Source organism: Cnephaeus nilssonii, assembly GCF_951640355.1.
Source record: "Cnephaeus nilssonii genome assembly, chromosome: 21".
NCBI classification, from domain to species: Eukaryota; Metazoa; Chordata; class Mammalia; order Chiroptera; family Vespertilionidae; genus Cnephaeus; species Cnephaeus nilssonii.
In genome coordinates this window covers 21,096,641-21,109,760 of record NC_137092.1, presented here as the reverse complement: position 1 = coordinate 21,109,760, position 13,120 = coordinate 21,096,641, and the positions used below count along the sequence as shown (strand labels likewise).

The window sequence follows — 13,120 nt, the reverse complement described above, 5'->3', positions numbered from 1 at the left end:
CTAAAATGGGGGTCCTCTTTGAAGAATGTGGTCCAATAAATTCCTAGGGAGTAAGAATTACCTATAACAGCCTTATATCACTAGTATTTAAGTCAGCATTGAATCAAGATGGTGGAGGGGCATACCATTCAAAAAATTGTTGGTTATCATGTGAAAGTTCCATTAGAGATCAGATTCCAGCACACATAAATGTCATTTTCTACCGCTGTTTATTGCATAAGGTCATCACTCTAAGGCGACACTGACCAGCACTAATGGAAACTTATATGCGTTTTTGCTGTTATTGTTGCTTTTATCTGTTCAGTTCTACTCTTTGATTGGACTGGGCTTGACTTGGCCCCTACCCAAGGATATTCTTTTAGTCCTTTTCCATTTGTTCAGAGTGCTTCGAAACTTTAGTTTGTCTCCCTTTCTCCCAATTCTGCTCACTTTACTGGATTCTCTAAAATTAAAGGCTCAACATTTATTCCAGCACCCCCCAAGTCATCTTTATTAGTATATTGGTTATAACAGATAACATTTATAACAGAAATGAAACCAAGAGGCAGAGAGAAGTTACAAATGAAAGTTCTGGTCTCCTGCTCACTGTGTGCAGTAGACTGGCTTTGCTCTTTGTTGTTCATATCTACCTCTCCATCTATATTTATCTGTATAACTAACATTTCCTTTATTTCTGCAGTTAGTGTTGAGTAAAAAATACACAGTGTGTTTATCCCAGCACCGGCTTATCCAGTATACAAGTCCAACTAGTGGTTTAAACAAGACAGAGTGGGACCACCTATGTCCACAAAATAACTGGGGGTAACACCCCTCCCCCCACCCCCACCCCCGACACACACACCTACACCACTGGCTCTGAATAAGCACCTTAAGGCGTATGCGTGTTTGTGCCCTTCCCAGCCATCTGGATGATGTTGCTAGAGGGGAGATTTTAGACCCATTTCTAAAAATGCCTTGCTAGTAGTTAATGGCCAAGAGTGAGCTCCTCCTGAGGGAGGCAGAGGAGGAGAGAGGCTTGGGCCCGGGCAGCCTGCTGGGGACTGATCTGCTCCCCTAGAATCCTAGGCTCCCTTCCTCCCCATGTCCTTCCTTCCCGTTTTCTCCTCTCCTACCCCCTCCTTTTCCCCTTCCCCGGATTAGCAGCTCTGAGAAACAAAGAACGCGGGCTCTCCAGGCATCAGCGCCCAAGCCCCGCGCTGCAAGCAGCCTCCGGTGGGGGAAACCTGGGCTCCCCCGCGGCGCGTCCCCTCCCGACCGCCCCCGCCTCCCGCGCGCGCCCGCTCGCGCCCTCCCCGCTCGCCTCGCGTCCTCCCCCACCTTCGCGGCGCTGGGAGGAAGGCGCCGGGCTCAAGATGGCTTTAGTCGGGCTCTGCGCCCTGCTCGCCTGCTGCTGGGGGCCGGCGGCGGTGCTGGCCACGGCAGTGGGCGACGCGGATCCCTCCAAGGAGCTGGAGTGCAAGCTCAAAAGCATCACGGTGTCGGCGCTGCCCTTCCTGCGCGAGAACGACCTGAGCATCATGCACAGCCCCTCGGCCTCCGAGCCCAAGCTCCTCTTCTCGGTGCGCAACGACTTCCCGGGAGAAATGGTCGTGGTGGACGACCTGGAGAACACGGAGCTGCCCTACTTCGTGCTGGGTGAGTCCCGGGGAACGTCGTGGCGGCCCGAGGCGCTGGCCGGGCACCCCCAGCCCCCACATTGGCTCGCTCTACCCACCCACAGGCCGGCGACCTCCCCTCCCCCACCCTCACCTCGCTGGATCCTCCCCCTACCAGGCGTTCTCCACACCCACTTGCAGGTTAGCGCCTCAGTGCACCTGGCTTCTTCCCACATCCTACCTGGACACTGGGCCCTCAACCTCCCTCAGCTGCCCTGACTCAAAGGAACAGGTTGCCAGTCTCTCAGAAACCTCTCCCATCCCTGACCTCCCAGCTCTCATTCAGGAGCACATGGACAGCACTTGTGTGCTGCTACCAGCGCAGCCTTTCTCCGGACTCCCTGGCCACATGCTCAGTCCTTCCCTTCACACCCCTTGGATACCCACTCCACCCGCAGCATTTCCTGGGGGAGTAGGAGACAGACATCCCTTTGTCACCTTGCCAGGCATGTGCAGGCCACATTGCATTGGCTGGATCTCTGGTCTTCACTTATTGAGAGCTCCTTTTCTGTCACCAGGTACTGACTGACACTCTCTCTGGCCTTTCTTCAGAACACTCAAGTTTCCCATACCCCTGGTGTCCATCCTGGCACGTCCTACCTTCATACCTACATATATAACAGCCATGTCCACATCTCCATGCCACCTCACAAGCCCATGGATAAAGAAGTTATCCAGCTGAACTCCATTGATACTGGCATCCTCTTTGTTCTCCAGGACACCTTAGATAGGCCTAGGCCCTAGGCATTCCTGCACACCTGCCTCCCTGGGCAAGAGGCTTTTCCTTCCTTCCTTTGCTTGCTTGCCTGTTTACATATCTCTCTTGGTACGTAATTTTCTTAGGCCACAAAACTCCTTCACGTACTGGAAACTCTACCTCACTTCTAATCCCCAACCCCCTTTCCACTTCCAAGTTGCAAAGGTACCTTGCAGCACCTTTGCAGAGGTTCATGTGACTTCGTTTAACCAAAATTTCCCTCACTTTTCCATGCACACGTGTAGCTCTCACTCTGCGCACGTGTAGCTCTCTACTATGCAATCCATTTCTTTAGTGATGGTGTAAGTCATGCTTATTTTGCCCAGGAGAGAATTCAGAGATAACCACAAGTGAGTCTCTAGATTCAAGAACAAATAATGCAAATGTCTAGGAGACTGTTTTAGCTACTTAATGCCCTACCAACTAGGGCTCACTTTGCAGGGACATGGCCTCCTAATGGCCACATGTAGATTAGAGCTACACATGGAATGTTATTCAACATGTTCTCATGCTCTTTCTTCACAAGAGATATCTTCACACTGAACACATCAAGAAGTGGGTGAGTAAACCTTCACTTCCCACCCCTGTGGAAAAGCTATTTCTGAAATTGCCTGGCCTTTGAAAAGTTGGTTTACAGTTCCTAGAGTGCTGCTCAGGCAACCCCATTAAGAACACCTACGCTCTTGATGGCATTATTTATTTTTGCATTAGAAATGTACTTGTAACATAATGAGAACTAGGGACTGACTGGGAATAATGGAGACATTGTGGATATGCTGCTCATTACAGTGTACAATTGCTGGTTATTCAGTGGATGTAAATTTCATGCCAAAGTCCTGCTGATATGCAAGTACAATCTGTTCATCATAGTACATAAGAATGAGTATAGGGAGTTATGTGTTTATAAAGAGCCTGTTTTTTTGGCGTCATATGCAGTGTTTACTGTGCTGAAAAGGGATATGAGTGGTACATGAAAAAAGGGAGATTAGCAAATATTCAAAATTCCACTTCCTTTTTTTTGCAGAATCCCAAAGCTAAGGCCTAAAGCTATGATGTGCCTATTAGGATCCAGTGTTCACAGCAAAAGCCCAGATGTTAAAGAATGGGTTTCCTGCACCTCTGTGCAAAGCTGCCCACTGCAGCACCCTGCTGGAGTTGCTATGGTAACCTCTTGCAACTTGGCATTTATACACAGGAACAGGCGCTCTCTCTTTAGAGCCAGATGCACTTACTAAATGCATTGATTGTCCACCACCCTCCCAGCCAATGGGGTGTGTTAGAACCAGAAATGAGCTGGTACCTGTTCCTTCTGGCCCAGTATTCCCAGGGGAGTTGGAGTGCATCAGCTTGAGTGGTTGGGCAAAGCTGGGCAGAAAGGGAGAGGAATCCACATTCATGGAATGTAGACTCAAGTGTAGTTGCTTTTGAAGTTAACTTTTGTGGTCCTGGGTCCTACCACTTGTAGCCAATAGTAAGGGCTGTGGTAACTTAGATTTTGAGCCTTCCTTACTCATATCTCTGGAACATAGTTTGCTTTTATCCCCTGGAAAAAAATCTGAATTAGTCAATCCTGGGAATTTATTGAGCATCTACTTGCTTGGGCACTATTAAGACACAGAAGTTAAAAAACTAAAAGATTCCCACCCTCAGGTGTTTTCCAGCCAGTGGAAACACAAACTGAGAAGCTGTAAGAGCTGCAAGTTAGAACACCTGATTGTGTGGCATAGGAAAGTTGAGGAAGGAGATACTTGCATGATTAGATCAGACACCATGAAGACATGAGCTTGACTAGGGCCCTTGACCAAAATCAGATCCTTTGGCTTCCTTTCGTCTCCAGGATCAAGTTCTGCCACTTCAGTGAGGCAGACAAGGGTCTTCCAGCTGCAACCAGCTTCTCCAGCCTTATTGCTGCAAGCCAGCTATGGCCTTTCAGGACTCTCTCAAGACTTTGCACATGCTGTTCCTTCTGCCCAGAATGCTTTCCCTGCCTTCTCCACTTGGCAGTCAGTCATCCATTCTTCTTCTAAACCTGCACCCATGTCACATCTCTACGAAGCCTTCCCTACCCTCCAAAGCAGTCTTCGTCCACTTCTGTGCTCTATTCATGGACTAAAAAACACAGATGATCGGAATTAAAGGTAGATTTGATTTGGCTTGGCCTGGGATAAGGTGAAGCCATTTGACATCATGGCAAACAGCTGAGTAAACGATGGTGGTGGGAGTGAAGGTGGGAATGGAGATCAGCCTGTGGTAGGAGAGTGGGGAGGATGGCACCTGGCTCTGTGGAATGGGGCGTGGTTCTCCACTTAGAACCAGGCAGGGAGGCTGATGACGCAGAACGCGGTGCAGCCGACTCCCAGCGGCCACTGCGGCATCGCCGTCGCCATCTTGCTTGTTGGATAATCCGGAGCAGGCAGCGGAAGGGGTGGCGGAGTCTCCTGTTGTTGGAGGTAAGGTTTGCGAATTGGTGCTTGGGGCAGATGCGACTTTCAGTTGTGCGTTGTTTGGTTACATAGTTTTAAAGTGTTTTGAATTTGAATGTTTTCAGTCGAGGCATGCCGTTCTTCTCACAAATACTGATTGCACCGTGACCGAGCCTCCTCTTTGCGGCCAGTCTAAGTGAGGTAATCTACACCTGTTTCAGCAGTGTTGTAAAACTCCCTACAGCATCACAAAAGAACTGTAATTTCGCGTTTAAGATATTTAGATACGTAAGCCCTCTGCCCCTCTCAGGAGAATGTAAAAAGTTTGTCAAGGTTCGGCAATGAAATTTTCCGCCGTCAACCTTAGTTTTGTATCTCGGCTTTCAAAACAGCGCTCATTCCCATGTTGGAGCCACGTTTGATTTGGAGACCACTGGCTAACCTGCAGGGTGGCTTCCACACGCGAGGGTGATTTCCTGTGCTGTGACAGGACAGAACTCACCCGTCTTACTACTGCTTGAAAGGGGCGCGCCTCCGCCTCAGACCCAACTACCGAGTTTGCGCATGCGTGAAGCTTAGTGAGGCAAGCTTTCTCCCTTGCCGTGGAGTTTAGCCTCAGCTGTCAGGGTTTTGATTGAAGAAGGTCCTCCTGAAGCTAAATCAGCCAGCCCTCAGAGCTGTAGTGCGTTCCCACAAGGAAGGTGCCGTTGAAAGCGTCTGGAACAGTCCAGTGTAGTGGTTAAAAGAACAGGCTTTGAAGACAGATCCAGTGTCAACTCCTGGCTTTTCCACGTATTCCAGTGGAGGAGAAAAGGAATATTGAGTAACTTAGGGTCACATAGCTAACAGGTGATGGATCCATCACGCAAACTCAGGTCAATTGGCATTTAAGGCTTTCTCTCAGTTATTGTTTTACATGCCTTAATTGGATAAAAGGAGTCCTGGCAATGGTTAGAACAGGGAACGCACACTCACCTCATTTGGATAGAGGAGTCCTTTTGAATATCCTTGCCCACGGAGTGATATCTCACACAAACCTTAATGCAGCACAGGGTGAGCTTCATCAAGGAATATTTACCTAAGTTAGTCTACTTCCCTATGCAGAATAGGGGAGTTCTTATTTTATTTGCAGTTTCCACGTTTGGGTAGCCATGTTCCATGGTGTGTTAGCACCCGCAGTTGTGATATGTGGGTGAAGTCCACGTGTCCAGTGCTCTTCTTAGAAGGGCCCCATGGAAATGCAAACTGGGAACCCAGGGAGGATGCTCCACTGTCAAATGGAGCCATCCAGAAGTTGCTGTAGTTCTAGCTCCCTTCACAAGGCACTGACCTTGGAATTCCATGGCCTTGTGCTTGGAACCCACTGTCAGAGGCCAGTACAGTTGCAGAGCAGCAATTACTGGGCTTTCCGATTGGCTTTGAATGTAATATCAGAGTTTTACTTAGTGGTGAGCTTTAGCTTAACAGGAAGCATCCCTAACATTCCTTTTCACACATGTCTCCATTTGAAAGGAAACTTGACAGTTTGTTTTCCCTCCTTTGTTCTCAGCTACAGTGAGCTGCCTAGATTAACAATACTGGTAAACAAATTTGTATAGAGTGCCAGCCCATCCAAGACATGGGAGGATGAATGGTAGCAATCTTCAGTGAGGGTCTGCAGAACTTAAAATCACTCATGCCTGCAGAATGCACTAATTCATAGTGTTAATATTTTACGGTTTCTCTACAGAAATGTAGATTTTTTTTACATCAAAGGAATTTTGAATGAGGGAGTGATGAATTTTACAATTCAGATGCTCTTCTGGATATACTGATATGGCTTAAATTTAAGTCATTGGAGTTTTTCAAGGAAAAATGAAATACAAGCTTAATTTCTTTATTCATCTTTGGAGGGAAGATTAAGGGCCTGTTTTATAGAGCTTATATCTTCCTTCCTCCCTACTTCTCTCTCTGTTTTCCTTCCTCTCTTCCTCCCTCTCTTTTCCTTTCTTCCTCTATCCTCCTTTCTTCCTTCCCTTCTTTTTAGGAATGTAATTAAACCAATCTTAGATTAAGGCCAGTTCACAAGAACAAAACTTGGCACCTTTTCAGCAAGAAAATGCCAAGTCTTTATTTCTTCCCCTTTACACCAAGTTCAAATATATGCACACAGATGGCAGAAAAATCACTTTATTGAGGTTTAATCTCCCAGGACAAGTTAAGGCTTATGGTAATTTCTCATGTACCACAATTCAGCATCTATCACTCTATTTTTATTACAAATATGGAATAGTCATTATTTTATTTTCTAATCACATACAGTTTAAAACTGTGAGAAAAAAACAAAAGTGCCTCTACTGATCCCTAGGTTCCCAAAGAACGAAATTTGGAAAAAGTAAATTGTTGCCAGTGGTGATCTAAATTGACATGACAACTTTTGTAAACAATTTGGCGTTGTAAATAAAGTTGAAAACGTGTATACCTTATAACTCAGCAATTCCACTTCTAGGTGTTTATTGTACTGGAATTCTTACATGTGTACACAAGAATATTTGTAGCAACATTGTTGGTCACAGCAAAACCTGGAAACAACCTAATGTCCATTAACAGGAATCTGGACATTTACATGGTATTACTGTCATCCAATGAAACATCATTCAGCCATGAAAATAAATGAGCTGTAGCCACATATACCAACATGGATACATCTCACACTCTGTCATGGTAAATGAGGATAAGCTACTAGCTGAAAAATAAACACAGTACAATTTCATTTATATAAAATTCAAAACAAGATATTGTTCAAGGACATCCAAACGTGGCAAAGTTTTTATGAAAAGCAAGGAAGCAAGAAATGCAAAATAAAGGATGGTATTATGTGTGGTGGAAATGGAAGATGATGTGAATGGAGGGAAAGAAGGACTTCAAACATTCTGGCAGTTACTTGGTTTTGCTTTTTTAAAACATTTTTATAAGTTTCAGATTTACAGAAAAATTACAAAGATAGTACAGAGTTCCCATAGACCCCAAATCCAGTTTCTCCCTTTATAAACATTTTACATTTAGTATGATACATTTGTTACAATTAAAGAACCAATATTGATATATTATGAATAATTAAGCCCATGCTTTATTCAGATTTCCTTAGTTTTTACCAGATATCCTTTAAATATATATATATGTGTGTGTGTGTGTGTGTGTGTGTATGTGTGTGTGTGTGTATATATATATATATATATATATATTGATTTCAGAGAGGAAGGGAGAGAGAGAAAGAAAAATCAATGATGATAGAGAATCATTGATCAGCTGCCTCCTGCACGCCCGCTACTGGGTATCGAGCCTGCAACCCAGGCATGTGCCCCTGAGCAGAATCGAACCCAGGACCCTTCATTCTGCAGGCCGACACTCTATCCACTGAGCCAAACCAGCTAGGGCTACCCGATATCCTTTTTTTGTTGTTGTTACAAAATCCCATCTAGTATACCACATTAGTTGGTCATCACCTCTCCTTAGGGGTGACTTGCCTGTGACAGTTTCTCAGAATTGATTTAATGACCTTGACAGTTTTGAGGAGTCCTGGTCAGGTATTAAAGTCACTCTTTCCCCTTTTGTCCACACTGTACTTTTTGAAGGACATTATTATGTGTAGTCCATACCAAAGGAATGGGGAGTTAAGGTCTCCCTCTTTAAAAAAGTATCTACATAACTTATATTGAATTATTCTACATGAGAGAATTGTCTTTTATCTCCCACTAATCTATACTGATCTTATCTAATAAAGAGGGAATATGCTAATTGACCATCACTCCATCACAAAGATGGCTGCACCCACAGCTGAGGCCAAGTTCCCATAAGGAGCCTTAACGAGCAATCAGCAGGGACCTGAGGCTATGCCCTCCCCCTCCCCCATGGGGCTTGACAGGGGACCTCAGGCCATGCCCCCCACCTGGCAGGGCTTGACAGGGGACCTCAGGCTGCTCCCCCCACCCGACGGGGTTTGACAGGGAACCTCAAGGTGCGCTTCCCGTCCTGGTGCTGGGCTAGGGGACCTCAGGGTGCTCCCCCCACCCCAGCACCAGGCCGGGGGACCTCAGGCCGCACCCCCCCACCAGGTGGGACTTGACAGTGGACCTCAGGCCACGCTCCCCGGTCCTGGTGCCAGGCCAGGGGACCTGAGGCTACGCCCCCTGCCTGACAGGGCTTGATAAGGGTGGGACTGGCTGGGTCTGGATCTAGCCCAATGCGGGGGGGGGGGGGGGGGGCGGCCGGGTCTGGGTCTCATGCGATTTTTGAGGTGCATGTGGGTGGGCGGGGACTTGACTCTGGGTCCCATGGTGAGCCCCAGACTCTGACAGGAGGAAGGTTTTCATATACATTTTACTAATTTTATTTAATCTCTGACACTTCTATTATAGAGAAAGGGCAAATAGCAATATTAAATTATTTCCTCTAATTAATCCCCCTTTAATGTGCACAAATTTCGTGCACCGTGTCACTAGTAAAAGTATAATATGCTAATTAGACCGGACAGCCAAACGACCTTCCGATGTCCTTCCTGACAAAGCCACAGTGGTGGAGGCCGAGGCCGAGGCGGTTAGGGGTGATCAGGCAGACAGTGGAGCAGTTACGGGTGGTCAGGCCAACAGGGGAGCATTTAGGGATTATCAGGCCGGCAGGGGAGCAGTTAGGGGCGAACAGGCTGGCAGGGGAGTAGTTAGGGGGCGATCAGGTCGGCAGGAGAGCGGTTAGGGGGCGATCAGGTAGGCAGGCGAGTGGTTAGGAGCCAGTGGTCCCAGATTGCGAGAGTGATGTCTAAACCGGCACTTGGACATCCCCTGAGCCATTTATTTTCATGTAAATTTTCAAAGAACTTTGTCTAGTTCTAAAAAAAAAAGTCAACAAGCAAGCAAAAATAAACAACAAAAAAGCAAGAATAACAAAAACTGGTGGTATTTTATTCAAATCCTGTTAAAATTTTAAATTAAGGAATAATTTAATTCTTATGATATTTAGTTTTTCTGTTTAAGAAGCTAGTTGAAGTCTTTCAGTCTGCCTTTTAGTAGAGTTTTAAAGGAATATATTTTCTCATGTAGTGCTTATATTATTTATTTCTAGATTTAATTTTAGGTATTTTATTTTTCGTGATATTATAAAAGGAGTATATTCTTTTTATAGATATATACTAAATGATTACGATTTGTGTATATGAAAGCTGTTGATGTTTGTGTCTTAATTTTCAAACCTGCTGCCTACTGAGTTCTCTAGCTCTCAGGATGCTTCAGTTGGTGCTCTTGGATATTTTAATTATGCAGACATATCATATGCAAATACTGATCATTTTATATCTTCCTCTCAAGTGTTTATACTTTTAATTTTATTCTCTTGTCTAATTGCACTGGTAGTAACTCCAGTACAAATATGTCAAATATGAATATGATAACATGGGTTATTGTATTTTCCTGACTTTAATGGTAAAAAACCTGCTGTCTTGATATTACGATAATGGAGTTTGGGTTAAAAGAGATAAAAAATGTAATTTTAAATAAGAATTTAGTGTTCTTTATTACCAAAAATTATTTTTTAATTAAAATAGTTTTTAGTATTTATAATCATATTTAGATTTCTTAAAAGGATGACTTGTATAAGTAGATTTTCTAGTATTGAACTTTGCATTCTTGAAACAACCCTCACTAGGTAAATGATGCATTATTTGTGTAATATGCTGTTGGATTCTGTTTTATTATTAATGATATTTTGCATCAATATTTCTATGTGAAGTAGCCTTATTTTGTGTGTGTGTGTGTGTGTGTGTGTGTGTGTGTGTGTATCTGTGTGTGTATCTTTGTCAGGATTTGGTATTAATTTTACATTTACTTCCTAAAAATAATTTTAAAGTTTTCCTTCTTTGTTTGCTCTAGATAATTAAAATAGCATTGAAATTACCTACAGAGTCTGTAATCTTAGCCCCTGCACTACCCACTTTGGTGAATGGAATGGCTGAATTCAGAACTAATTCCTTAATAAGTAATCTACTAAATCAGACAGGATCATAAGAAATTCTTTCCAGAGAAAATCGTCTACATTGAGATTAAAGGATAATGGGATTTAGTTGGGTAAGCATGGGGGTTCTGAGTTTTGGGGATAAATTATGAGCTCTAGCCTAAGGAAGCAGGGAGTAGAAGGCATAAAAACCAAAATGTGTGAAAGGATGTGAGAAATAGTCAAGCATTTACACTTCGCTTAAGACCTCGCCTCATACTTTACCTTAAAAATAGAAACTGGCAGACATAATTTGTACACACCCTCAACTTCCAAACTTGTAGACCTACCTTCACATTCATTCTTACCTTTTCATCTACAACTGCCAATATTTTATAAAATTCAATAGTACTATATTCAAAATAGTATTTCAATATACAATCAATATGTAATTATTAATGAGACATTTTAAATTCTTTTTGTTCTGTCTTCTAAATCTAGGGTGTATTTTATACCTACAGTGCATCTCAGTTGACTAGCCACATTTCAAGTGTTCAGTAGCCACATGTGGCTGCTGGCTACTGTATTGGCGAGCACAGATAGGTAATTGTAAAGAAACTTACCAGTTTGATTCCTGGTTGGGGCACATGCTTGGGTTGTGGGCTCAATCCCCAATAGGGGGCATGCAGGAGGCAGCTGATAGATGTTTCTCTCCCACTCCTTCTCCCTCTCTCTCTAAAATCAATAAAAATATATTTAAAAAAGGAACTTGCCTTGAAACTACAACTAATACTCAAACAGTTTAAAATCACTTGTGGCAACTTGCCTAATTTTCTGAAGCCAAGTTCAGTGCCTTATAGAGAGGAGGTACTCAAAGTTTATTTTTCTAATTGCGTTATTTTTGTTTGCTCAATTCAATGTCTATACTTGCTTTATGTAGATACTAGAGGCCTGGTGCACGACATTCATGCACATGGGGCAGGGGTGGGTCCCCTCAACCCAGCCTGCACCCTCTCCAATCCTGGACCCCTTGGGGGATGTCCAACTGCCGACATCCCTCTCACAATTCAGGACTGCTGGCTCCTAACTGCTCACTTGCCTGCCTGCCTGATCATCCCTAACCGCCTCTGCCTGCCGGCCTGATCACCCCTAACTGCCCCCCCTGCCAACCTGGTCACCTCCATCTGCCCCCCCCACCAGCCTGGTTGCCCCTAACTATCCCCCCCCACCAGCATGGTCGCCCCTTACTCCCCCCCCCTGCTGGCCTGGTCACCCCACACAGCCTATAGTATTCAGTCATTTGGTCATCCCTCACTAACCCCCCCGCTGGCCTGGTCGCCCCACGCAGCCTGCTGCTCAGTCGTTTGGTCATCTCTCACTAACCCCCTTGCCTGCCTTGTTGACTCACTCAGCCTGTTCGGTCGTCCGTTTGGTTGTTTCGGATGTGATGGCCCCTGGCCCTTTATATATATAGATGGTCAAAATTCCTCATTGTAGCAATGACTCATTTTGATAGTCATGAAACAAAACATTCCATATATTTTGTACTTTGTTTCTCAGAAATGAGAACTGTTTTAAGAATGTGTTTTTAGATTTGCCAAAATTTTTCATCACACAGTATTTTTTTCTTCTGCCAATACTATTTTAGTAGCTGCTAAGTACTGGTCATAATAGTAGGCTCTGAGGATGTTACCAAAAACAAAAAAAATAAACAAGTCTGTCTTTACAGTATCAAGAATTCTTCCTCTTCTGGGGCCTCACTGTATCTATCATTTCTCTCTTCTAGATCTTTACTTTTTCTTTACCCTTTTTTTTCCTAGACCCATGGTCGGCAAACTGGGGCTTGCGAGCCACATGTGGCTCTTTGGCCCTTTGAGTGTGGCTCTTCCACAAAATACCATGGCCTGGGCAAGTCTATTTTGAAGAAGTGGTGTTAGAAGAAGTTTAAGTTTAAAAAATTTGGCTCTCAAAAGAAATTTCAATAGTTGTACTGTTGGTATTTGGCTTTGTTGACTAATGAGTTTGCCGACCACTGTCCTAGACCTTTCCCTGCAGCCTATGGATATATATTCATGTTTCTCCTATCTTAAAAAGACTATTCACTTACCTGTGTGTACCCTCTTAACCAGTATCTTATCTCTCCCAGTGGCTTTTGACTTCTTGTCTGCTTCACTGCAATGAGGTTGCCTTTGACCCCCAATGTTAAGTCTAAGGAACACTTTTTAAAAAAATATGTTTTTATTGATTTTAGAGAGAGGAAGGAAGAGGGAGAGAGAGAAAAACAATGATGAGAGAGAATTGTTGATTGGCCTCCTCTTGCATTT

General features: G+C 44.3%; 1 protein-coding gene across 1 annotated transcript in view; it reads left to right on the top strand.

Moving 5' to 3' along the window:
* Positions 1 to 4,621: 4,621 nt before the first annotated feature.
* Positions 4,622 to 13,120, top strand: part of ASTN1 (astrotactin 1) — a gene marked incomplete at its 5' end in the record, with an annotated part of 288,747 nt that continues 280,248 nt past the window's right edge. The window contains 2 exons of the mRNA XM_079762051.1: positions 4,622 to 4,662; positions 4,762 to 4,862. Coding sequence (XP_079618177.1) covers positions 4,622 to 4,662; positions 4,762 to 4,862 — 142 coding nt within the window. The remainder of the gene's footprint in view (positions 4,663 to 4,761; positions 4,863 to 13,120) is intronic.